This window comes from Daucus carota, chromosome 2 (assembly GCF_001625215.2).
Source record: "Daucus carota subsp. sativus chromosome 2, DH1 v3.0, whole genome shotgun sequence".
Lineage (NCBI taxonomy): Eukaryota > Viridiplantae > Streptophyta > Magnoliopsida > Apiales > Apiaceae > Daucus > Daucus carota.
The window spans coordinates 10,739,525-10,765,767 of record NC_030382.2 but is presented as its reverse complement, the minus strand read 5'-3'; the positions used below and the strand labels follow the sequence as shown (position 1 = coordinate 10,765,767).

Below are 26,243 nucleotides of genomic sequence, written 5' to 3'. Positions count from 1 at the left end.
TTCTCTAGGCATCTCATTGAGCTAATTTTGAAGGATTGTAGAATTGAGGAAGACCCGATGATATTACTTGAAAAACTTCCCAACTTGCACGATCTCTCTTTTTGTGAGAACGCGTATTTGGGAGAAGAGATGGTATGTTCAGCTACGGGATTCCCACAACTTGACTGTTTATGTCTTGACGGTTTGCACGGCTTGAAGAAGTTGAGTTTTCATGAAGGAACCATGCCAAATATCAATAAAATCTTCATTTATGATTCCGAAAATCTGGAGATGCTTCCCGAAGGGCTAACACACCTCACTACTCTGGAATTCATAGCTTTTGCTCTCATGCCTACTACATTCGAAAACAAGATCAAAGTAATAGATGGTGTAAAACGTGTAGAAAGCGGAGAAGAAGGTGAGTATGCATACATTCTTGATCACACGAAAATAATATTTGGTTAAGCTAAAGATGAGCGCTTAAACTGTCCTTTGTATTTATTTTATAACAACATTCAGATTGCAGTTTATAAATAGTAAATTTCTTCGAGGAGAAAGTATCAATAGTTTGGTCAATTTGACAATCAAGCCGATTCTGTTAAAAAAACATGAAGATTCAATTTCAATTTAAACGGTGAAAATGGACGGCATATAACTCGACTTTGCTTTCATTTAGTATGTGAAGTAAGAAATGTTGCACAATTGTATTGCCTGTTAAGACTTGAAGAATCAGTTGCAATTATAGATGCCTACCTAAGTGAAATCATCAACATATGGACACTAAATGATGAGAATTGTTGGATTACGAAGTTAACTATAAAAAGTCCACACCTCATAAGTTCAAATATACACGACTGGGTTTCTAAGTTAGTCGGAAGTTTAAAGACAGGGGAATTCATTGGGCGTATTTCTAATCATGAATTAGCCTTGTATGACGCTGTGACTGAGGAAATAAAACCCATTCAACCTCAAATGCACAATCTAAGAACTTTTGTGTTTGGTTGGGGTGAATGATTCCGGAAGGAATGGAATGCAAATGAACTATCTTATGGACAACTTTTAAGAAATTTCATTCATTCGTCCATTCCATTCCTTACATCATGTGGTAGATATCACATCTTCAATTTGAGATGGAATGCTCCATTCTCTCATATCCTCAATTTCTTCTCAAATCTCATCATAGCAATTTTGCACTCCCTCAAATTTTTTTCAAAACTTTCTTCCTATCTCTATTAGTTTCAAGTATTTCTACTCATTCCATTCCATTCTATTCCATTCTCCCCAACCAAACACAACATAATTATAGCAAGAGTTTAGTCGATTGGAACTACCACGCTGCAGGTTTCTGAAGAAAGGGTGAAGACACGTATCGCTGTGACCTTTTTCCCTAAGCTTTTGCATATTTTTTTAACTCAATGATATCAATGTCTACAGCTGTGTATTCATAAAACTCTGCAACAGGGATGATTACTGATGATGAACACTAGTGAAGTACAAACAGCTAAGTGTACTCAAACAAAATAACTAAAACCCGACAAAATCCGGGTTTCTGAAATAAATTTATCCGATCACTTTCAAGTGAAGTTTATTGGTTGATCATTGGTTGTTATTAATCACTTCTGCTAGCAGCCACCGGACAGTGTGGGCAAGTGCAGGGCAATAAAAATTTAAGCATTAAACAAACCTCTGGAGAAAAGCTTGTCGAGATGAGTACTTCTTATAGCTAAAATGATGAAACCATGTGAGTTATACTTGTTAATGCAAGATATAAGAGCAGTAGATCTGTGTGTTTCCTGTACATGCAGTCCAAATTCTGTCATTTCATTCATATCGGATTTTTGTCATCCCAAAACAAAGAGATGGAAATGAGAAGAAGAGAGTTACCAACAGATTTTGAATCGTAATAACAGATCGGATAGATCATAGATAGGATTCTGAGGCCTGTGGCTGTGAAAGGTTCTACTGTAATGTTAGTCAAGCCTGGGAGGATTTAATCTCCAGGCCCAGCAGATTTGAGTCTGCTAAATATATGTGATCTTTTTTTCTTTAAAACGGAGTGTTAATCAAATAATAATAAGTCATACCGTATCTATACTATTGATAATTGAATCGAATAAACAGTAAATTGTAATTGTTTTGAATCGAATAAATAGTAAATTGTAATTGTTTGTTTCATTAAGAGACAGTTAAACCATATTTTGAAGATAATTTATATACAAATACAAGTACTCACTTCATATATAATCGTTGAATTACTAGTACCCTACTCACACCTAGATGGAACTATAATTTGAGCTATCGACCAGAATTGCGATTCCATATAAAATGTTCCCACTAAATCAAGACATCCGCTTAAAATCAAGAAGCGAGAACAACATGAAAATACAAGTTGGAAACCGAAATAAAAACAAATTGAAAACAAATAAAAATCAAAAAACTCAGATTTGATAGTCAAAACCACAAGACATGTAGATATGTAGATAAGCTCCGCTTGAATCGAAGAAAAAAGTAAATCGAAAGCTTCGACAACATCAGATCGAGAAAACAAATCAAACCTAGTCAAAAGGATAAAAATCCTTTTCCTAGAAGGAAGATTATTGAAGGAAATAAATCAAATAATTCAAATAAAACAAATAGAAGGGATCGGGGCTTTTCTTTTATTCAGATGGAAGTCCGTCGGTTACGGAGTTTAAGAGGGAGGAGAGAAAAACAGAATCTAAATATATGTGATCTTAGAGCATCTCCAACGGCGTTGGCTATAATCGTTGGCTAAATTGGACCTGTAAGACATTATGTAAAATTTGTTGAACCTGTAATCCATTTTGCTTCAATGGTACTGGCTATATTGGTTGGCTATAATTTAAAAACAGTATGTTATTAATATTTTAAATTGTTAAAATAGAATATATCAGTTCAATATGGTAATAAATGATGTACAATCTTCCTACAGATTTTCTTACAGACCTGTAGAGGTTCGACAAATTTAGCCATCCATAGGAGGTTGGCTAAATTTATAGACAACAGGTGAGCATGGTTGGAGTTGAGTTTTTGGAGCTGTTGGCTAATTTTTTTTTATTTTAAGTAAGCCAACTCACCTTTTAGCCACGGACTTTAGATGGTTGGAGATGCTCTTAAGAATCAAATTTGGAATCCTTCTTGACAAGTTGATACCAGATATAAAACACATGACAGAAAAGAATGAGAATACTTTAATTAATAGTGTACTTCATAAATGTTGATCAAATATTTAAAGTAAGATCTTCAAGCTTCTATAATTAATAAAAAATTAAAAGTTTTAGGTTAATTAATCATTGAATGTATAGCATGTCATGCAGAGTTCTTGGTTCCTGTTCTTTTATCACTTCACTATGTCTCCAGCTGTCTGTTCATAGAATTCTGCAAGAGGGATGCTTATTAATGAACACTAGTGAAGCACAAACAGCAAACTGTGATCACACTTAATAGCTAAAAACCCGACAAAATCCGGTTTCTGAATAAATTTATCCCATAACTTTGATGAATTAGCATGTGAGTAAAGCTTATTGGTTGATCATTGGTTGTTATCAATCATTTTGCTGCCTAAATCACTGCTTAAAAGCGCGATACCAGCCACCAGACAATGTGGCTAAGGGTAGGGCAATGAGAATTCTATCGTTAAAAAAACCGCGATAAAGAGCTTGTGTAGATGGAGTTCTTATAGCTAACATGATGAAACCATGTGAGTTATACTTGTTAATGCAAGTGATAGTAGAATACTGGTAAGATTAAGAAGCATGCTAATTCATATAGTATTAAAAGGGAATTAAAGTGGATCCATCAATAGTTAACTAGTACTCAATTGTACTGAAACTTGCCAATTCATACAATCTTAAAAGGGATTTAAAGTGCATGAATTGAATTCTTAAATCAATAACCAAGTAAGAAGATACAGCTGATCACCAGTACTCTCCCAATCTTTTGTAAAATAATCGAGGTTGGTTGTCTAGACCTTAGGGGAAATCATGATTACGCCACCCAACTTGCGATTCTTGGATATATTATTTTGTTTGCTCAAATTCTTCTTCAAATCTATGAGAGAATGCAGGGCTCTAGAGAACTGAAGAAGCAGAAGCTTCAAGTGAGGGGATGCAAGAAGGCCTTGTGCTGCAGCTGCAGGCTTAGTGTGTCGTCATCAGACGAAGGGGAAAGCGTGAATTCAAGTCGGTTTGCTACGATATCAAGTGTAGCACATGCCATGGTTCAAGAAAAGCTGGATCAGATGATACGAGAAAGGAGGGAAGCAAGGCATGAAGAGAAAAGGAAAGCTAGACGTGACGGGACTAAGTTTGTGCTAATGGTGGCCGCTGAAAAGTCATCTTATGATCCTCGAGAAGATTTTAGAAGATCCATGATGGAGATGATTACGGCTAATAGGATTTTTGAGACGAGAGATTTAAGAAGTCTGTTAAATTACTATGTGTCGATGAATTCTGAAGAATATAGAGGCCTTATACTCGAGGTGTTCCATGAGGTTTGCACTTATATGTTCTTAAAATGTAAATATCACTCATGAGAATGTAAATCTGTTAGCAGATAAATTATCAATATAGACTATTATTTAGTTTCATTCGATCATCAGAAACGAAGGAAAAACGAGTCAGGAAGAAGAAAAAAGAACCTGGATTGTCTTAGAAGTCAAAATTCGATATTTTAAACAAAACATACAAGTATTTCAGTAGAGAAGTTAGTAATCAGTGTTTTATCAGAATATTGAATTTGGTCCATATCAACATTAGGTTTCAAATTCTAGATTTTTTCCTTCTGGTATAGGTTTGCGTAACAGAGCAACTCTTAATGCCAGAAAATTTAGAGAATTTTTCTTTTTGGCACATTCAGGCCTAAGACGGAGCTCGGCAGAATAAGGTGCAGTACTGCCAACAATGTCATAGACAGGTTTTCGGGTTATCTAAAGTTCTGCGTAGATTCTTAATAAAAATTTTAAGCAGAAACGATGAAACTCCATGCAATCTATAGAAACAGCGTCCGTTAATCTTTTCATCAGGTCTGTGAAAACCTATGCATTTGTTAACTGTTTAACAATCTCATACTTATGTTCTAGTTTGAGCTAAACCTCAGATTAATGAGCAAGATAGCATAATTCTGAGGACTTCACACATTTTTCCTAGTTCGAGAAATGCTTATACTTTGTAGAACACACCACTTTCTATTTATCAGAACCGAAAAAAAAAAATGCAACTTCTTTCTAATTGATCAGGGCATTTCTGAAACTCAATATTCCCCTAAGTTATGTTCTTGTCAGTATGATTTCTCCATCTCCATTGAGATGCAAATCTCTAGATCTAGGACGTATGTGGTCGAAACTTGAAAACCAAGATCCTGCATTCCTGATCAGAATGTTGAACTTGATTGAATTGGTCTTAGAGCAAGAACACTAAAGGGCCATGATCATTAAACTGCAGAAGTAGATGATGTTGTGCTACATCAATCCAGGCATGCTGGTTGGCCTGCATATTTATGAGCCTTCAAGGTTTCTGGGCCTTTCTCCCATATTATAAATCAAAAACATTTAAACCAAATACCAAACATAGATTGAGGTATCAAAGGATTTCTAAAGGAGTGGTTATGTAAAATTAATATATCCATAAATATATAGTTGGACATTAAAATCAAGTACCGTTCTAAATTTACTCTTCAACCGCAAAAGCGAGAGAGTTCAATAAAAGATGAAGCAGTACCGACTTATTCTTCAACCGCAAAAACAATAACCCCGAGAGTCCGGAAACCTCTAACATATGTCCTACAATGCTGAATGTTTTAAGCACAACCATGCTTCAAACATATCCACAACATGAGTGTCTGTCCAATAAATTACACAGACTTATCAGCTACAATAATTTGACAATTCCCTGCTTTCCATTTAGAGAAGAGACCATATTATTGCTGCACAGGTTTACAAGCATGAGACACTACTACCACATAAATTACACAGAAAAAACATATACATGCATTATTGTGAAGAGATATGCACAAACTGGTTATTATATGATTGCTACTTGTAGTTGTCTACAATAGATGTAGAGGGCCAAGAGACATTTATATGCATTGAAATGGCAAGTAACAGTTATAAAGAAAGGAGATGAAATACATAGAACCTGAACTAGATCCGACATATGACATGTGTTTGGTCCCTCTGCATTTATCACTAGCTTTTTTTTCAAGCCTATCACTAATTTACTTGAAAAACTTCTTTGATAATAATATTTTGTCGTAAAATCATATTACTTTTATCATGCAACTTTAGATGTTATGATTTTGTGATTTAAGTTATTGTTTTTTCTAGGGATAATTAATTTATACGTCTTTGAACTTTGGTCCATTTTTGATTCGCATCTTTGAACTAAGTTTGTCAATTTATGCATCCTCAAACTTTGTAAATTTCCAATTAAGGTCCTTCCGTCAGTTTTTGACTAACAGAAGTTAGTCAATTAGGGTTTTTAATTTGAGGGTTTTCGATTCGTTCATGGATTGATGAAATTGATGGTATGGGAAGTTTCGGGAGATCAAACCGAACAGATTAATGTAGGTTTCAATGATGGAGGATTGCCGGAATGGTGGCAATGTCTCCGCCGGCCGGAAAATGGCCATTGATTCCGGCCATCATTCCGGCAATCCTCCGCCATTGAAACCTACATGAATCTCTTCGGTTTGACCTCCCGAAACTTCCCATACCATCAATTTCAACAATCCATTAACGAGTCGAAAACCCCCAAATTCAAAACCCTAATTACTAACTTCTGTTAGTCAAAAACTGACGGAGGGACCTGAATTGGAAATTTACAAAGTTTGAGGATGCATAAATTGACAAACTTAGTTCAAGGATGCGAATCAAAAATGGACCAAAATTCAAGGACGTATAAATTAATTATCCCTTTTTTCTAATAAAAACATATAATCAAAAATAAATCAAAATTAATAATTTTTATTAGAAAATTCAATTTCTTGACGAAACAAAAATGACATATATTAATAAAAATGAGTGTGCTAGTAGCCTAACTGGATTAGTCGAGGTGCGCGCAAGTTGATCCGGACACCGGTTTAAGAAAAAAAAAATACAGACAGAAAAATATACAGGTTGGAGGGAGTGGGATTAAAATGGATGCTCTGTTCACTGTTCTTGTATCCTTTCCGGAAACTACATCCTTGGAGGGAGGAAGAAAGACCATAACTATAGGGCTATGACACTTGTTGAAACAAGCTTGTCCGTTAAAACAACACTCTACTTGTCGATTCTATGATGTCGGTCAAGGTGGGGGTTCAGTTACCACATCACTAATATACTGGTAATTGTTAATTTAAATAAGTTTGTTTACCAGAATAATTTTATGTTTTACGTTTTCTGTTTTTCTGTTTTTTGATGTTTTAATTTTTCACACACATATTTAGATGTTTTCACTGAAAATTATATAAGTAAAAAATAAAAAATATTCCCACCTTCCCTTTTACATGTTTCTTTTGAAAAATTATGCATCTTAAGAAAAATTAGTTGAGTATTTGGTTTCTTTGTCTACCCCTAATAAATGCACTGTATTAAATTAATTTATGCATGTACGTGTGACAGTTAAACATGAAAACTTATATTCAAAATGTATTATTTGGGAAAACATTCAAAATTTTGTTTTGAAAAGAGAATTGTGACAAGTATTTTGGGATAATTTCCTTTTTTTCAAAAGAAACATATAAAAGGAGACGAATGAAGTAATATTTATTATTCTTACGATGCACAATATATAGATTAGTACTATTGCATGTTGGACATGACTTTTTCTGGGCTTATTTATGAAAAGAAGTACATGTAATTTTACTTTTTTTTAAAATAATTTTTTATTTTTTACTATACAACAATTACAAGTTAGCATTCCCAACTGTTTTAAAAAATATATTTTTTCAAAAAAGCACCGAAAAGACCAATAATTACAGGGTAGAATTCTCTATTTTTTTCATAATCCCACTCATTTTACACTTTAACAGAAATGAAAGATGTCAGTTCATCTGTCACTTCCTAAAAACATTCTATTTGCATGCGCGATTCGTTGATTAAAACAAAACTACAGCTGTATGAACTCTTTTTCAATAAAACCATTAGTAGAATAACAAAGATCTAAACTTATTGTTTTATTGTTAGAAAAATATTCGAAATATCTACTTTACTGTTATTATATTATTCCTTAATAAAATATCCTACTTCAAAAAAAAAAAAAAATCCTACTTCATCATTATTTTATATGATATATGATTGGTTGAACTCGTTTAACTTATCTTATTTTACAATAATGTGTCGTTTATTTTTGTAAAAAAATATATAAACGAATATCATATGTCTAGAAATAAATAAATACTTATTTTTGCGGACCAGATATATTAAACTTTTACAATTACTTAATTTACAAACAACAATGTATAAATATAAATTTTTTGCCAGAAATTCTTATTTTACATTTAGCCAAATGGGGCGTTAAGTGAATACCAACTGCCCATTGGCTTTTACCAACTTTTGTGAGAATGTTTGGCACCACCCTATTCTTTTGCCATGCTTCACCAGATAATGATGTGTGACCAACTTTTTCTTGCACTTTTTTTTCAACTCAGGTGTAGACATACCTGCAGAATTGCAGATTGTACACATTAATATTCAATATACAATTATGGGTCACGCTCAGTGTAGAATAGTTTTTAACGTGAACACCGAAAATATTACTGTTTTGCTCGAGAACAATACAACATTCAAAAAATTTCAAAATTTCAAAATTATAAAAATTATTGTTCTGCTCTTTCTAAGAAGTGCAGAACAACTGTTCTTAACTGAATCACTGCCATACAATTATAGTAGCTTAATGAAGATTAGGTATCAGACTCTGCCGACAGGAAATAACAAATTTATGGACTGATGAACTGTATTTATATCGAATAAAATGTTTTCCTGCAATTATAACAAATTTATCCGAAACTCGAAACATAAATGAAAAGGATCAGTACATAATCCATACCATAAAAGAATGGTCATCTATATTGAGACAAGTTGTTATGCATCTCTGTGTGTGTGATATGTCTGTCTCTGTCTGTATTTATTAATTTTCATAGAAATATCAAGAACTTAAAGCAATGTCAATTTTATGTGTCTGTATGCATTTAATAATTTTATGGATATATTAAAAAAATTAGTAGTGTCAATTTCACATACAAGTCCATTACCTGGAATAGTGTAAGCCTCATAAAATTTTGCAGGGGTCCATGGAAATGTGAGCACATACTTGTTCCACTAGTCCTGTTCCTTAATTCTGCAGTTAGAATATGGATATAATATTAACAAAATTTCTACTCGAAATAGTAATTATCCTTCGAATTACCAAACTTCTATTATTCAACATTTTTCCAGAATAAGGCCTATAAATTGTCCTCAAAGATCACATCTTTCAGCAGTACACTCCACATACAGAGTCAGAGAGAAAGAGGGAATAGTGAGAAGAGAGAAAGAGGCATGGCGACATTTCCAATCATCGATATGGAGAAGCTTAATGGTCAAGACAGGGCTGTAACAATGGAAAGGATCAAGGATGCTTGCGAGAACTGGGGCTTTTTTGAGGTAAAACACACATAGACATGAATTATGAATATACTAATTTTTGTAAATTTGTCAGTATGATCTGAAACTGTATACATTGAGTTAATACTTTTGTTGTGATAAAATAGTTGGTGAATCATGGGATATCTATTGAGCTAATGGACACTGTGGAGAGGCTGACTAAAGAACACTACAAGAAGTGCATGGAACAAAGGTTCAAAGAAATGGTGGCAAGTAAAGGGTTAGAAGCTGTTCAGAACGAAATTGATGATTTGGACTGGGAAAGCACTTTTTTCCTCAGCCATCTTCCTCATTCCAACATGTTGGACATTCCTGATCTTGTGGAAGACTACAGGTAAAACACAAGCACAATGAAAGAGCTTTCGTAGTATGACTTTAAGGAATGAAATTAAGATGATAACTTTCGGTCAACAGGAAGGCAATGAGGGACTTTGCAGCAGGAATAGAGAAACTAGCCGAGGAACTTTTGGACTTGTTATGCGAGAATCTCGGGTTAGAGAAAGGCTACCTGAAGAAAGCATTTTATGGATCCAAGGGTCCTACTTTTGGAACAAAGGTGAGCAACTATCCTCCATGTCCTAAGCCAGACCTTATTAAAGGCCTTCGTGCCCACACCGACGCTGGAGGTATCATCCTTCTCTTCCAGGATGACCAAGTCAGCGGCCTCCAGCTCCTCAAGGATGGAGAATGGATTGATGTTCCACCTATGCGCCACTCCATTGTTATCAACATCGGGGACCAGCTTGAGGTACGTAGTCATCTAATGCACATCAAAGAGACTTTCATTGAACAACATATCAAAATCTTGATGATTGTGCAGGTGATCACAAATGGGAAATACAAGAGTGTGATGCATAGAGTGATTGCTCAGACCGATGGGAACAGAATGTCATTAGCGTCATTCTATAATCCAGGTGGTGATGCAGTAATCTATCCAGCACCAGAATTGCTAGAGAAAGAAGAAAAAGCAAAAGCATACCCTAAATTTGTATTTCAGGATTATATGAAGCTGTACGCTGGTCTAAAGTTTCAAGAGAAGGAGCCTAGGTTTGAAGCCATGAAAGCCATGGAAATTGCAACTTGAGAATGTTACCCAAGTTCCCAACAGTGTGTGTGTGGCTGCCTCTATCAGCCATAATGTCAAAAGAATGTTATTTACGTGTGTTTTAAGGTATTCAGTGGAAGGTTTGTCTAATAAGAAGGAAAATCTATAGTGTCCAGTGCTGTGTGACTTTTTTTATGTTTTAATCAGTGTTACGATTTGTCTAAGTGATGTGGACATTGATTCATCCTTTCTCTTACTAATGTTGTCAAAGACTGGATAATAAATAAAAGGTGTGGAGAAAGACATAAAAAATTTTGGCTTCTTAATATTATTACGACAGAACTAGATACATTCAGGTATTAACTATGAAGTCCCCCTAATCTGCCACATATCTGTGACAGGCCATTCTAGATACTAGTACTGTAGTACAGTACATATTCTAAGCTATCTATAAAGTATTCTTTAAACCTTATTGCCATCTTGTGATAAACTTAAGTATTTGTTCCAACTTTGCACATTACTCAAAAGGCCAGGCTTTATAGAAACAACCTCTCTGCTTACTTGCACATAACTGTATGTATTATGGGCATGTTTTATTTAATTTACAAAAAGCACATTATTGGAGGATTACCTACCCAATCTTCTCTAGGGTAAAAAAAGGGATGTGATAGAGTAATTAGTGAATGCCAGTCACAGTTACAGGTGAAAGGTCCAATCTTGATTTACCCTACCAGCAAAGGCTTCTCAATTCACTGTTGTAATTATAGCCATCTACAGGAGGAAAATTTGTACACAGTGGAAGTATACATGTCAGATATACAGCTTCTTTATTCCTTTATCCCTGTTTTATACGCTAATCACAAATCCCACCTCAAAAGAACCAGTATTTCTTTACAGACATAAATATGTGACGTGCAGAAATAAGAATATTCTAGGATGACGACACCACTACCCACTAAAAATCAGTCTACTAAACCATATGTGATTTGTAAAGTTTCATGTCCAAGATATAAAAAGACATAGTTCCATAGCATTTCACAATAAAATTAGAATTGTTCTACCACTTCACAAATACTAAATGTTTTGAAGAAACAATTTCTAGGACATTAATATTCCATCAGTTTGAGGAGGACGTAATTTTAAGACTGCTTGAGTGATAACACTGAAAACTCGGGGATCAATCATGATCCCACTATCTCGGAACAACACACACTATCACAAGTCCCAACCACTTAAACCAAGATTAATGATGAAATGATCAGAAATAAACCTTTATATATGTGGACATACATATTGTGATGCACATAAATTAAAGGGAAGAAGCATAGTGACATGCCATAGATTGAGTAGTACAAACAATTGGAATTTTTTTTATGGAAAGTGCAATGATGTATAACATATCAAGCCACCAATCAAGAAATAGTCTTAAATGTAACAGGAGCTCAATAAACTATCACAAAAACACTTTCAATATTTGAAGAATGGTTTAAATTATTGGGGAAGGAGTACCTAAAACTATATGATTATTAATTGATAAGTGAAAATTAGGTAACCTACTAACCTTTTTAGTGTTTCTTCCTTGATAGCAAGAAGGCTCAAGGACTCATACTTCTTCAAATGAAGTAAAGCTACCTTGTTCCCTAGTTAACATCAAGATGAAATGACAAAAAGCTTGAGTATCTTTTTTAGTTTGTACCTTTAGTTTCAATGTATTTCTTCCCGTTACCTTCTACAGCATCCAAATTCAAGCATTGATATTTCAGCAAGATTGAAATTTTAGCCTTAGAAGTTCCATCAAGTTTTAATCGCTCAAGAGCAGGGCCCAAATTTTTATTCCAATCCATCATACCTAATTTGCATTCAACCGGAGATAGCTTAAAAAGCATGTTACCCCAAAATAGATGTATTTGTGATCGTATCAATGGTGCTTGTTCTGCAGCTTCGGATGAAATTTTCCTTTTAGGGCTCACCGATCACCTTCACTACTGCTTACTTGCTTCCTCTTTCTTTTTATCAAATTTTTTTCAAGCCGAAACGAGGATTCTTTGAAAATCTTTGCCTCTTTGCATCTCCGGCTTCTCCCACATTCAGTGGCAGATTGCATTTTCTCCGTTCTGTTATTAAACATTTTTAGTTTCTGTTGGATCCCAGTTTAAGAGGTCTTCTTTTTCGTAAGAAAAGATGACCTGTGAAGTTTTGTCATTTGAACTTATTCCTGATCACCAACTTACTCAAAAAAGTCTGGTTTAATCAAAAGTGCATCTTCATACTTCTGGCTAGCTAAAGAATCTGTATCCTAAAGCAGTTGGAAGTGTGTTGCAACCATATTCTTTGCAGAAAAATCATCGATTGGTAGATTCTCCATCGCTTCACAAACATGAACATATCTCAAGTTGAGGTAAACCTAAAGCAGCCACTTCTCAAAATTTCAAAGCAGCCTTATCATATTTTGTTCTTCTTCACTTGTCACTGTTTCCTCAAGGCCTCAGCACATAGATCCATTCCAAGCTCATGAAGGTCAATATAATCACCAGGATCTCCAGAACAAACGAGCAAGCTCAAAGAGCCGATCTTTTATCTCCACTCCCTTGCCCTTTGGATAGTGATAGCTTCTTTTCAGGAACAGCCTTTTCTAGTTTTACTATCAGTCTCAGCTTCCACAGTTGCAAAGAAGGTATCACGCAGTGAAGACTCACTCTATTCCTCCTCTGGCTCTTGTTCTGAACTAATCTCACAGTACAAAGGAGTCACTATTATTTTTCAGGCTCTTTTTCCCACAGGCTGTCAAGACCATAAATAAGTTTCAATTGTAGTCTCCAAATGCACTAGAAGGTTTCCCATATGTTGTCTAGGATACGGATGATAATGATATCGATTCCTTCTGGTTATTACCAACCAGATTAACACTGGATTTAGAGGAGCCATAAATTGGATTTGAGGCTGCACTAAAGATAAATTATCAGACTTAATAACCGCTAAAGAAGATCAGCTGTTTCTGTAGCTTACTTCTTTGGCATTGGCCGTGTTGCAAAGATCCGCAAGCGATGGGCGGCTCTGAAGATCCCGCTGACCCTCTTGCCAAGTCCCTAGAAACATCGTCAGCCACTGAGAAATTTCCAAAGCATCACCATGATTCGGATCAGCACCCAACAATGTTTAGACATCCTGCAAAGCCACATCATACTTCACTATTCCCTGACACACAAAAGACCTTCCCAAAAGTGCCTAGCCTATATCCTTGATTACTAATTCAGTTAAGAGGCCTCTACCAACAAGGAAAAAAGTGAATTATTTTTTTCGTCAAATTTTAGGAAAATCAGAATATTTGTTCTATGTCTTGCGTATGTATATAGAATCCAAATTTTTTACCTTCTATACTCCCTTATACTTGGATTTAATACTAATAAAAGTTTGAATTCAAATACATTATTAATCATAATTATTGAATTGAATTCTTAATAAAATAAGATATCTTTATCTTTAAAAATAATAACAGGTACAAATAGTAAATTGAGGTATTCTTTGTATGACAACTTTCGACTTTCCCTCTGTTTTGGTGCCTTTAGTGGGCTTGATATTTCCGGTAATGGCAATGGTACATACTGCGGTTAGACTTGAAATGCGTAACCTGAAACCACATTCTGCAATCACAGCCTCATAATTTATCAGCTTCGTTTGCATCAAACAAGTGGCCTTATTACTACATTAAAGAACTTGATTCCCAGGTGCATCTTAGGGCTAAGTTCAAGTGCATTACCATATTATTCAAAAGCACCCACGTATATTTTAAGCTCAAAATCTTTTTATTTCCCTCTTCTTTAAGCTCAGATGCCAGTCCAAAGAATCAAAGATGCCATTCTTTTCAGCTAAAACTTGTCCTGGTTTCCATTAAAATGACCCATGTATATATAATCCCCAACAAACAACCCCCAAATCAAGATTATTAAATTCAAGAAACTAAGAAGATTAGAACTTTATAGGGTTAATTAACTAAAGATTATTTCTTTAACATGAACTTTCATATGATGAAGTGAAAGAGCAATACAGAGATAAAGATTACTTACAAATACAAAAGATTGAAACATTATTGAGTTAATTAACTAAAGATTATTAAATTAAGAAATTAGAAAGATTGAAACTTTATAGAATTAATAACCTAAAGAATAGTTCTTTAACATAAGTTTTCATATAAAGAAGTGAGCAATATTAACATATAGATACCAATGCAAAAGACTGAAACATTATAGAGTTAATTAAGAAAAGATTATTAAATCAAGAAACTAAAACAATTACAACTTCGTAGAGTTAATTAATTAAAGATTAGTTCCTTAACATGAATTTGCATAATATGAAGTAAACAAGAGCAATACAGAGGTAATGATCACTTACAAGTGCAAAACATTGATACTTTTTGCAGATTGAGAGGCTGTGTGATTTACACTTTCATGACCCTCTACCTAGCTGAAGCCATGGCTGAATTATATGAAATTGCCAAGAAAAGTGCTATCTGGGGAAAAAAGTTGGAAACCATAGAAGAAGGAACTATGAACATGAAAATCATTCCAATAATTGTAAATAATTTATTGATAAAAATATGTTTGGTCAGAAAATAAATATACTCCCTCTATTTGAGAAAAAGTGTTTTCGGAGAGTGATTTATACATGTAATGTACCGTATTAAACACATGTAAGAGTTAGAGTTGGTTTGGGGTGAATTTAAAATAAATATTTATTATTTAAAATAAAAATATAAATTTGAAATATAAGTGATAAAATTATTTGTGAAAAAATACAAAGTATAAAAACAAACTAATCTTAAAGTTAGGGAAGATAAAGAAATATTCTGTCCGTTTCATTTTAGTTGTCACATTTGGTTTTGTGCAGGTTAAATTGACTAAAGTTGATTGAAAATTATTAATATTTTATTAGTTGACAAAATAAAAATAACATGTCACCAGAAATAAATTTTAATCTACTTTAAGATGTATTTTTCAGTTTTTTAAAATAATGAGTGAGTGACTTATAATCTTTGGTCAAAACTTAGTCAATTTGACCAACAAAAATAGACATGTGATAACTAAAATGGGACGAAAGAAGTACTACCTGAGCGAGCCGACCAAATGGACTTTTTCAAAATTTGACATTTCCAAAACAAAATAGAATCATAAATATTATTTTATCACATTTTTATTTTAAAATTGAAATAATACATTTGTAAAAATAAATAGAGATATTCCATTGAGTACCATTATACTTTTGGCTTTTTCGTCTGATACCACATGACCTTTTAAACTCCCGTGTGGCATCACTGAACTATTGACTTTGTACCGTATATGTCCTTTCATCAGACAAAACGTTAGTAGGCCGTCAAAAAAATATTTTAGTTAAATTAGAAAATAGAAAAAACTAATATAAAACGTAATACATATTTAAACATATAAATGAAAACAAAACAAAATTAAATTGAGTAAACAAAGGAAAAAAGAGAAGGAAATGAGGAACGGTGGCCGTGTGTTAAGTAAGTGGTGTGGAGGGTTGAGGTCTTGTCCTGAACAAGTGGCGCTCGGATAGGTGGGAGATGACGACAAGGGTAGTGATGATGTATCGAGATTTAGTGGTCGGGGATGGCGGGAGAAAGGTTCGAGGGAATGTGCTCGGTGATGGTCAATTGTTTTGGGAGTTGATTTTGGTGGCAGAAGGACGACAGTGTTAGACAGTGGTGTGGTTGAAGGAATGGAGTTGCAAAATTACAAGAGTAATAAAGAGGGATGATGTGGATATAAATGGGTGTATGTTTATATCTGTATGTATGTAATTAGAGATTGTGTTAGTGTAAATCGAAGGTGGCGGCATCAGATCGTAGTGGCGGAGGAAGGTTAGGGTTCGAAGGGGTAAGAAATATCCTAATTTCCTTCACCTTTTCTTATAACTTTTCTTTTAACCTATTTTTTTTTTGAATTTAACTGTGTAACTAACATTTGTTTAATAGAATGCTATGTTATCAAACGGAATAGCCAAAAGTACAATTATACTAAATGAAATTTCCCAAATATAAGTATGAAAAAGTAATATATTTATATATGTATTTTTTTATCTGTGAAAATATATGTAAAGGTATTGCAAAACTTGAAGTCGGAGATAAAGAGTATGGTTCTAAAAATATATAGATATATTATGAATAAAATTTTAAAGATAATATGACGTCGAAATTTAGAGAAAAAAAATTAGTGACCATTCGAGGAGGGGTATATTGGTAAGTGCACAATAAAAGAAGATTTAGGGTTTGCAAGAAGCCTATATAAACAATCACAAACCATCAACCACCTCCAAGTCTCCTATACATCAAGCTTCTGTAAAAAGAGGCCGCAAAAAAAAAACCAAATTCCAACTCTAAACCAAAAAAGAAGATTTCTCTATCTGTTTGTGTTTCTCTATGCATGTTTCTACTGTTATTATCACTTATTGCCATCCTTTGTTAAGTGATTACGCGATTTTTAAGTTTAAATATATGTTTATCCTCTGTTTTGTTAATACAAAATAAAGAGAAACCTGATTCTCTTTGTTTCGAGAAACCAGAGGCACAGTAAAGATGGCAAGATATCGTTTCATTCGTCAGCTCATTAGATTGGCGTTTTGATTGTTGCTTGTCCACAAGTTCCTTTTAAATTTATATTTGTTTTATAAATTTACGAGTGTGCAGATGATGATTAAAAATTCTTCACTTTGAACCTACTGGTGTGATTGATTTGCTTCAATCATCCCCTGAGGATCATTTATTGTTGTCTGATGATGCACTCTTCGAATACATGGAATTATCGGAATAAGTGCATTGCACAGGTTATAAGCTAGTTTCTGATATTTTAGCGTAGGCTCTATACATAGAGTCAACAGCAGGCGTTTATTTGGTAACGGTCTGACTGCCGCTTGGAGCCTAGATTAATATACCGGCTTAAGACCCATTGAATATTTTTGTTGTTCTGTGACACAATGTGCTGGTTATATTTTTTTTTTTTTTGATAATTTAGGTTTATATGCCTTAGGAATGAAAATATGTTTAAATACTTTTCTGGGTACTCAGAGTCGAATCTGGGTCTTCCCGAGACAACAGAGGATAAACATATCCCTAATTGTGCTCGTGCTGGTTATATTTTTGATTTTGAAATCATTTGATAATCTGAAATTTTTAGTAATGAGCTTGTTTAACTCCCCGGCATACTTAAAACGGGTACTTTTTGGATTGAATAAGAAGTTGCCTTTTGCACGGTGCCGATATTAAGACTATTGATCACGATTGGAGGAATTAGTTTTATTTGAACAATGGCTTCCTCTAAATTTGAAGTAGCGATATTTTGTAAGGTGAGATTGTGATTTTGTAAAATTGCAGTGATGAGGCTGTTAACATATAAGTTGAACCAACTCTGTGTTGGTTCATCCATGAAATACCTTTGTTACGCTTGGCTTCTGAGCTTTTTCTAATGATATTAGCTTGATAATTTTTCTTTTGACATTTTATGATGATTTGCTTTCAGTATGGTAGTCATTCAAGGTTCAGATTGGGTGTGTTTGGTCCGGCTTAAAAAGCCCGGTTTCAGAGTTTATAAATTAGAAGTATTTATTTGTACAATGTGTAAAAAATCACATATAAGTGTTAACATGTTTCTAACATTTGTTTGATGAATCTGCTTATAAATGTTAACATGTTTTCAACTTTTATTTCACTTCAAACTTTAAACAATGAGCATTTATTTTAAATTAATTCAAACGGTCTTAATATTTTATTTGTATTTTTGTAGCATTGTGTTGGATATTGTTCCCTTTTGATAATTTTCTCAAGTACTTGAATATCATGACATGATAGATTACCTCTAACATATACCAGAGCAAGAGACTTGCAATTGGAAAACCAAAACAAGCATTTTCTTCAGGACAAGTCCCTTTGCGCTTGCTGCAACAAGCATTTTCTTCAGGACAAGTCCCTTTGCGCTTGCTGCGGGCGCAAACAAAAATCTTTGCAAGTTAAAGAACCAATTTGCTCCAATCTTACAAAACTAGCAAGCAGGGCAAGATTATCAGCATGTTACATATTTGTGCCGTATAAACGTGACTAGCATATTAGATTAAATTATATTTTTATTTATTATATTTTTAAGGTTTGATTTTAATTTAATTGAATTTTTAATTCTATTATACCTACAAATCTACGTGATTGATTCGTAATTTAATTACATAATCAATTTAAAAATTATTTCATTTTCAGAATTATTTATAATATTTAATATTAAATTAAATATATTTTATAATAATAATTTTATCAATTTAAAATATTAAAAATAATATAACATCAATGAATTTAGAGATATCTCCACTTGATAGAGGTTGAAATAATTTTTAATAAAAGAATTACTAAAGCTCAGAAATATAAAAGCCCAGTTAATAAAAAGCTGAAATATTAATTAATTTCATAATTAATTAATATGAGATAAAAAAAAGGTGTTATTTTACATCAACTGTGAGAAAGATTGTAGAGGGGGGGTTGAAATAATTAAAACAGAAAAACACCAAGTACTAAAAATACGGGTGGATTGAATGATCCACTCATGAAATTTTTTATATTGAAGAATCTGTGGATTGATGACAATTCGTACAGCCGCTGGTTAATCACTTGAATGGTTTCTAACTCTCAAATTTTTCTCTCAAGTATTCGAACACATTCAACTGATGATACTAACTTGGTTATATACTCCAAATTTTACAAAACTTTTTAACTAGAATACAAATTATGCACTCTAATCTAAACTATGCTGCACATTTTTGTCTTATGCATGCTTTCTGTGTTGTCTTCATCTTTGACCATCATCTTGATTTGATCCAGATTGCATTGCATGAGATAAGAATGTTTCTGGTTCTTCTTTATTGTCCTAATCAGGCTTCCATGTCTATTTTAGTGTAATTCGATCCAATAAACAGCTTCTGGCCTTCTCTGTAGATAATAGCAAAATGAGCTTTTAAAGCCTCATCTGTAGAATCTTTGTAGCTCTTGATTTCTTGGCCCAGAAGCTTGTATTCACTTTTGTCAGGCCTGGCTGGAGGAAAATAGATTGAGCTTGAATTTTTGCCAGGCCTTGAATAACCACAGCTGTTAGGAGATAGGATGGCCTTGAATTCATTCAGGCTGGATGGCTCACCTTTCTCTTTCTTTGAAGGAATAACAATCTCAGGTGTGATTACCCTGAGAATTGTTGTTGTGGTTGGAAAAGAGGTTGGAAGTTGTGGCTGTAGATGTTGACTTTGAAGAATGTTTTGCCAACAACTGGTCTAACCTCTCCCTTATTGAATCCCTTTTGCTCCTTGCTTTGAGCTCATTTACAGTGAAATAGGGAGGTGGAATTCTTGCTACCAACTCTGCAGGTGATGGTAAGGGTGCTTTCTCCCCCTTTTTGTTTTCATCAAGTGCAGGTGGTCTAGGTACATTGAAACCTGATGCCATGAGAAGATGCTGTAGAAGATCAGTTTGAATTCTTTGGTGTTGCAGCATCTCATGCATCCTTGCATCCAGAACATTTACTCTATCCTCCAGAGTATCTAACTTACTTTCCAGCTTAAAATAACCACCAACCTTCTGACCCTTATACCGCCGCTACTCATCGGTTCCTCATCTAGCGGAACATGCCGCCCGACCACCTTAGTCGGGAAGACTTTCGACACAAGCCGTCCAAGACCTCCAATCGTAGTTCTGGAGCCTCCCACATCACACAATTTCAGCCTACAACCCTGGAATCAACTTCTTAACTATCGGCTTGGATACCACTCATCTCTGGTATGAAATGCGATTTCTCAAGCACATGTTGATCATAATATGTCTTAAGTTTGACACATTTCTGTCATCATGGGAATGGATACACAATCTGCATACTATGTTTGCTTTGGATTCATGGACAGGTTCATGTTGCAAGTGAATAACGTTGGTGAATTTTTCCTCCATAGCCTTAGACAAGCATAAGTCCCGGATAAGACCATGAACACGACATTTGTACTTCATCCAGTAATCTCTTTCTGTTTTAGTTGGTTTGAATTGAACAAGATTTCGATGTACTAATTCATCCAGATAGCATTCCACTACATCTATTTTGTTTCAAAATTCACTCCATGGTTGATAGTACGGAGAACAACATGAGTGAGAGTTTTAATAGCTGGATACTCAGGGCCAGGCAGGCACGGAGCCATACTGGGGGCAATGGGGGTACTTGCCCCCAGCAGGCTTCTTAGTGTTTAGTATTTTCAATATAAAATATTTCAAAATTTAAGGCTTGCCCCCACGGTTCAAGCATAGGACATTCAGTTAATTAACCAGGGTTTGATTCCCTCTTGCACCAGTTTGTTTGCAGGCCCAGCACGTGCTGATCAAAAACAGAAGAGAAAATAAAAATAGCAAACCCCCCTGTCCTAGCTCAAATCAAAAGAACTCTTGACTCTCAATTGTTGTTGCCTCTTTTATCTATATTAAGGTTAGTAACTCTAATTTCATTTTTTTCATATCATTTTTAGATTGTCGCCTTGTTGGTATATTATTGAATTTATATGTTGAATTTGTAGTGGATAATAGGTTTGAGATAATCAAGATATACTTGCCTTTTTCTATATTAAATTGTGAAATGCTTGGTTCTAATTAAAAACTCATATTTGATGAATTTTAGGGTTTGAACATAATTAGCTATGGACAAGTTTCTTGTTAGGAGAACACCATTTGTTGTTGAACAACCAATTAATAATGATCCTAATACAAGAGATGAGCCGCGTCCTTCAAAACAACCTCGTATAGAAATTGATTTAAATAATCTTTTATCGGATCCCGGGTTAAGAAAAAACATTCTCGAATATCATCCAAATGATCAAGATCAGATACGAAGATTTTATCTTCAAAAAGGACCTTGTCAACCAAAGGATCATGATTTTCCACAAAGAATAATTGGATTGATATTGAGACGATTTGTTCCTTTTTAGTTTGATGATTATAGCGCTTGGTTGGAATATAGTACTTCAAAAGATGCGGCATTTTGTCTATGTTGTTATCTATATAAATCGAAGATTGGAGAAAAACCAAGTGGAGATAGTTTTACCATTGATGGATTTACAAATTGGAAAAAGAAAGAGAGATTTGATTCTCATGTTCGAAAACATAATAGTGCTCATAATCTTGCTTGGAAGAAATGTCAAGACTTGATGAATCAAGAACAACACATTGAAGTAGCCTTTGAGACACATTCAACTCAAGCTCGAAAAGAATACTGAATGCGTCTAACGGCAACAATTGATTGTATTCTATTTCTTTTACATCAAGGACTAGCTTTTTGAGGAAATGATGAGTCTCCGGATTCGGTTAATCAAAGAAAATTTCTACAATTATTAAAGTTTCTTTCCGAGCATGATGAAACAATTAAAAAAGTTATTTTAGAAAATGCTCCGGGTAACTCCAAGCTTACCGCTCCTTAAATTCAAAAGGATATAGTACATGTTGCTTCCGGGAAACTACTAAAGCTATCATTAATGATGAATTATTTTCAATCTTAATTGATGAATCTCGTGATATAGGGGTGAAGGAGCAAATGGCTATGATATTACGTTATGTGAATTCAAAAGGATGTGTAATTGAGCGCTTTCTTGGTATTGTAAATGTAAGTGATACAACTTCCTTATCACTTAAGTTGGCAATGGAAGGACTTTTTTCAAAGTATGATTTAAGTATATCAAGTTTACGTGGGCAAGGCTATGACAGAGCAAGTAATATGCGTGGTGAGTTTAATGGATTAATAGCATTAATCTTGAAAGAGAATCCTTCCGCATATTATGTCAATTGTTTTGCTCATCAATTACAATTGGCCTTAGTTGTCGTGGTAAAAAATCATTCTTGTGTTGCTTTGTTGTTTAATGTGGTTTCTAACTTATCAATTATTGTGGGCGCTTCTCGCAAGAGAAGAGATCTTCTACGTGAGACACAATATAATAAAGTTATTGAAGCAATACAAAACAGAGACATTCAAAGTGGTACGGGTTCGCATCAAGAAAGTTCTCTTCAACGACCCGGGGATACACGATGGAGTTCTCATTATGTTTCCTTAGTAAGCTTGATCACTATGTTTTCTTCAATTATTTATGTGCTTGATGTGATTGTCGAGGATGGTACGAATTCGGAACAAAACGGCCAAGCTTGTGCTTTACTTGCTCTAATACAATCATTTGAGTTTGTTTTTGACTTACATTTGATGAAAAGGTTATTGGCACTAACAAATGATTTGTCACAAGCATTGCAAATAAAAGATCAAGATATCATCAATGCAATAGGCTTGGTCAAGATTTCCAAGCAACGACTCCAAGAAATGAGAGATTGCGGGTGGGATTCTTTGCTTATTGAAGTGTCTTCTTTTTGTGAGAAAAATAATATCAATGTCCCAAAGATGGATGAAAAGTTTGTGGATAAAGGAAGATCACGAAGAAATTCTCAAAATATTATGAACTTGCATCATTATAAAGTGGAGTCCTTTTTTATCACCGTTGACATGCAACTTCGAGAACTAAACAACCGTTTCACGGAGACAAATTCAGAGTTACTTCTTTGCATCGCTTGTTTAAATCCTATGGACTCTTTCGCGGCATTTGATAAGCAAAAATTGATTCGGCTTGCTCAATTCTATCCTTATGAATTTTAAAGGGTTCAAATTGCTATACTTGAAGATCAATTGGAAACTTATATTTTTGATATGAGATCCGACAATCGATTCCCAAAATTTCAAGGCATTGGTGATCTTTCCAAGACTTTAGTTGAAACAAGGAAGAATGTTCTCTATCCTCTAGTTTATTTGTTAGTGAAATTAGCTCTAAGTTTTCCGGTTGCAACGGCATCGGTAGAACGAGTATTTTCGGCTATGAATTTGGTGAAGACTGGACCACATAATCGTTTAGGAGATACTTTTTAAAATGATTGTTTAGTTTCCTATATTGAGAGGGAAATTTTTGATAGCATTGATAATGAGACAATCATTCAAGGCTCTCAAAATATGAATTCTTGTAGGGAACAATTATGAAATGTATTGAATATAATATTATTATATTTTGATATTATATACTCTGCCTCCATGACGTTAAAATCCTAGATAAGTCCCTCGGGCCAGGTATATGTCTCTAATGGAAATGTTAATTGAGATACATGATTTGCTGATGACCCAGATGCATGATAAAAGAGATGCTATGAAGAATTTTGATTGCATAATTGTTCCTAAAATGAAAAAAAAAATATTAGATGAGGCTATAAAAGATAGTGTAGGTTTTAGTGTTTTGTGGGATGGAAGGGATAAATATGTAGTCAAAGGAATGAGACTTCTTGTGAAGTAAGTTTTAATAACAGAACTTGCTCATGTAGGGTGTGGGAATTAACTGGTGTACCTTGTTGTCATGGTGTCACAGCTATCCAACATTCTAGACAAAACCGAGTTGATTTTGTAGCTCACTGGTTCACCAAAGAAACTTATATGAAATGTTATTCAAATTGTATTGAAGTTATTAGAGGGGAAGAATTTTGGGATGATGTGATTGGTGATAATGTTTTACCACCTTTAATGGTGAAAAAACTTAATGGCGGGCCAAAAAATTATGGGAGGAGGGAGGGATGCGAAAGAGGGAGAGGGACTGTTTGTGGTGGAAAATATAAAAGAATGAGTTACGCAGGCAGAGTAATGCATTGTGGATACTGTAGAAAAGAGGGTCACAAAATTAATGTTGTCCTGGTAAGCCTCATGATTATGTGCCTTCAAAGAAGGGTGGAAAGAAGGGAGACCAAAGAAGGTGATGATTGAACAGTTTGATGAGACACAGGTTGAACTTCAGCTACAGCAAAAAGAGGATGCAACTGGTGAAGATTTGATGATGGTAGAACTGCTATATCAAATGGAAAATGCAGCTGATACACAAAATGAGTCAGTACCTATTTTATATGATGATGTTGAGATGCAACCAACAGCTACAATGCTACTTGTGAGTTTTAATATTTTTTTATAAGTTTACATTAATTCTGCTCATTAAAGTGTACATGTGCTCTAATATATTTTGTATATCTGTAGATGCCTACACCTGGAACTACAACTCCACTCAATGTTGTTGTAGAAAAAATAAAAAAAGGGAGGAAAGCATGTGGTGCAAGTCAGTTGTCTAATTCACAAACAGGGACAAAAAGAAGTGGGAGACTCTTAAAGAAAGTGCAAAAGTTCACACCTCCAAGAACAGTTAGAAAATGAATTTCATTTTCTATTCTAAAGCAATAGTAGTTTATTAATGTCTGATCATGTTACAAGCTTATTTAAGCCTCGTATTTAAAGTGGAACAAGTACATATGGTCATGAAACTGGACAAATTTTGGGTCCCCCAGAGACTACAGTGACATTTGCTCTAGTTTAGTGTTGTCCCCAACGTAGGCTTTTTGTTCATTAACAGTGTGCCTCCTGTCATGTCACTCTCTTTGTTCATTAAATCATGTTTTCCAATCTACAGGATATTAGATCCATGCAAAATAATTAAAGACTTCTGTATTAAGTAGTTATTATTTCGTTTAATTTTTTCAGCATGCATATTTTTTGCTTAATTTATAAAATATGTTTTCGATTTTTATCACATTGTTTTGCCTTTAAATGTGATTGTAGGATTTAGTAGTGATTAAAAAGAAAAAAATAAACTAAACAATGTTAGGCTTGGGCCAGATCTAACTAAATCATGTACTGCCATGTAGATTTACCGTAAGTCCCGTTAGTTGATTTAATAAAAATTTAGTTAAATTATTTGATTGCAAGTAAAAGCTGGTTAAGTAAGTTAAATGCAAGCTTTTTGAGTTTAGTTATCCACTTGCAAGTTGAAGTCCAGTTTAGTAATGATCAAGTCATTTTACCCGTTAGCATTTTACGTAGTTCTGCATTCATCAAATAGTGAACATCATTATTTCTTTTATTGCAAGTAATATAGTTCATCATTAGTGGGAGCTACAACTTGTACAGTTTGAGCTCGTTTATATTCAATGGAGATTACGCAGTTGTAGTATAGATGTGTGTTTAGCAGATAGAATTTACAGTAAAATAGTTGCAATTAACACATTACAAAGCGTGCAACATAGAAAGTGGACGGTTTTTACATTCTTTTACTAGTATTTATAAAGGGAATATAAGAAACGCACTAAAAAATTTGTAATTTATTTGTCTCGTGAAATTAATATCTATTATTCTATCAACCCTATGACTTGTCATTCTTTCTTTTTTTAATTAAAAGATGCATATGACCCACTGATACAAGGAATTTAGTCATAAATTCAAATAAGTTACTGAAGGAAGGCATCTTTTCTTAAAAGCCATTTTTGTAGCTTATAGGGTGAAATACACGTATTTTATATACTCAGTGGTGGGTGGATTAAAGTTGAGTTTGCTCTATTTGGTACAAAAAAAATGTTTTAATAAAAATATGAGCCAAGGGATCGTAGATGAGGTAAACCTATTTGTTAATTATGATTGTGCTTATATGCTTGTACATGTACTTAGATGCTTAGCT

At 34.0% G+C, this 26,243-nt stretch overlaps 3 protein-coding genes and 2 non-coding genes across 13 annotated transcripts; 4 read left to right on the top strand and 1 right to left on the bottom strand.

The window, feature by feature from the left end:
- Positions 1–8,339: 8,339 nt before the first annotated feature.
- On the bottom strand, positions 8,340–15,280 carry LOC108209047 (protein CLMP1-like). Of its 9 annotated transcripts, none has more exons than XM_064086410.1 (6): positions 15,054–15,276; positions 13,671–13,829; positions 12,391–13,609; positions 12,226–12,304; positions 9,229–9,301; positions 8,340–8,637 (listed from the first exon to the last, which is right to left on the bottom strand). In XM_064086410.1, exons 3-6 carry the CDS (start codon positions 12,548–12,550, stop codon positions 8,617–8,619), a joined length of 333 nt encoding a protein of 110 aa, XP_063942480.1. In that variant the 5' UTR covers positions 12,551–13,609; positions 13,671–13,829; positions 15,054–15,276; the 3' UTR covers positions 8,340–8,616. The 9 variants fall into 9 exon arrangements, 4 of the variants coding, with proteins under 4 accessions (XP_063942480.1, XP_063942479.1, XP_063942481.1 ...); XM_064086409.1 differs by having other exon boundaries at positions 12,391–13,604; positions 15,054–15,275; XR_010288561.1 differs by having other exon boundaries at positions 9,229–9,314; positions 12,391–13,829; positions 15,054–15,274.
- On the top strand, positions 9,484–10,908 carry LOC108209046 (1-aminocyclopropane-1-carboxylate oxidase). The gene is made up of 4 exons (XM_017379752.2): positions 9,484–9,619; positions 9,727–9,953; positions 10,034–10,367; positions 10,440–10,908. The coding sequence occupies exons 1-4, from the start codon at positions 9,515–9,517 to the stop codon at positions 10,701–10,703; spliced, it is 930 nt and encodes a 309-aa protein (XP_017235241.1). The 5' UTR covers positions 9,484–9,514; the 3' UTR covers positions 10,704–10,908.
- Positions 15,281–17,004: 1,724 nt separating the features above from the next.
- Positions 17,005–25,197, top strand: LOC108209045 (uncharacterized). The gene is made up of 2 exons (XM_017379751.2): positions 17,005–24,689; positions 24,776–25,197. The coding sequence occupies exon 1, from the start codon at positions 22,268–22,270 to the stop codon at positions 23,366–23,368; it is 1,101 nt and encodes a 366-aa protein (XP_017235240.1). The 5' UTR covers positions 17,005–22,267; the 3' UTR covers positions 23,369–24,689; positions 24,776–25,197.
- Positions 17,194–17,318, top strand: LOC135150996 (small nucleolar RNA snoR111). The gene has a single exon (XR_010289449.1). It is a non-coding gene; the product is annotated as a small nucleolar RNA snoR111 (small nucleolar RNA).
- On the top strand, positions 18,042–18,134 carry LOC135150990 (small nucleolar RNA R24). Its single transcript, XR_010289442.1, has one exon. It is a non-coding gene; the product is annotated as a small nucleolar RNA R24 (small nucleolar RNA).
- Positions 25,198–26,243: the final 1,046 nt, after the last annotated feature.

What these genes read in the sequence shown, in the direction of transcription:
- LOC108209047 (XM_064086411.1), bottom strand. Translation starts at nt 12,550, where the DNA reads ATGCTTTTTAAGCTATCTCCGGTTGAATGCAAATTAGGTATGATGGAT. An exon ending in AAGGAAGAAACACTAAAAAG is followed by an intron (nt 9,302 to 12,225) that starts GTTAGTAGGTTA and finishes ATTAAGGAACAG; the next exon opens with GACTAGTGGAACAAGTATGT. An exon ending in TGAGGCTTACACTATTCCAG is followed by an intron (nt 8,638 to 9,228) that starts GTAATGGACTTG and finishes GCAATTCTGCAG; the next exon opens with GTATGTCTACACCTGAGTTG.
- LOC108209046 (XM_017379752.2), top strand. Translation starts at nt 9,515, where the DNA reads ATGGCGACATTTCCAATCATCGATATGGAGAAGCTTAATGGTCAAGAC. An exon ending in AGAACTGGGGCTTTTTTGAG is followed by an intron (nt 9,620 to 9,726) that starts GTAAAACACACA and finishes GTGATAAAATAG; the next exon opens with TTGGTGAATCATGGGATATC. An exon ending in GATCTTGTGGAAGACTACAG is followed by an intron (nt 9,954 to 10,033) that starts GTAAAACACAAG and finishes TTCGGTCAACAG; the next exon opens with GAAGGCAATGAGGGACTTTG.
- LOC108209045 (XM_017379751.2), top strand. Translation starts at nt 22,268, where the DNA reads ATGGCTATGATATTACGTTATGTGAATTCAAAAGGATGTGTAATTGAG.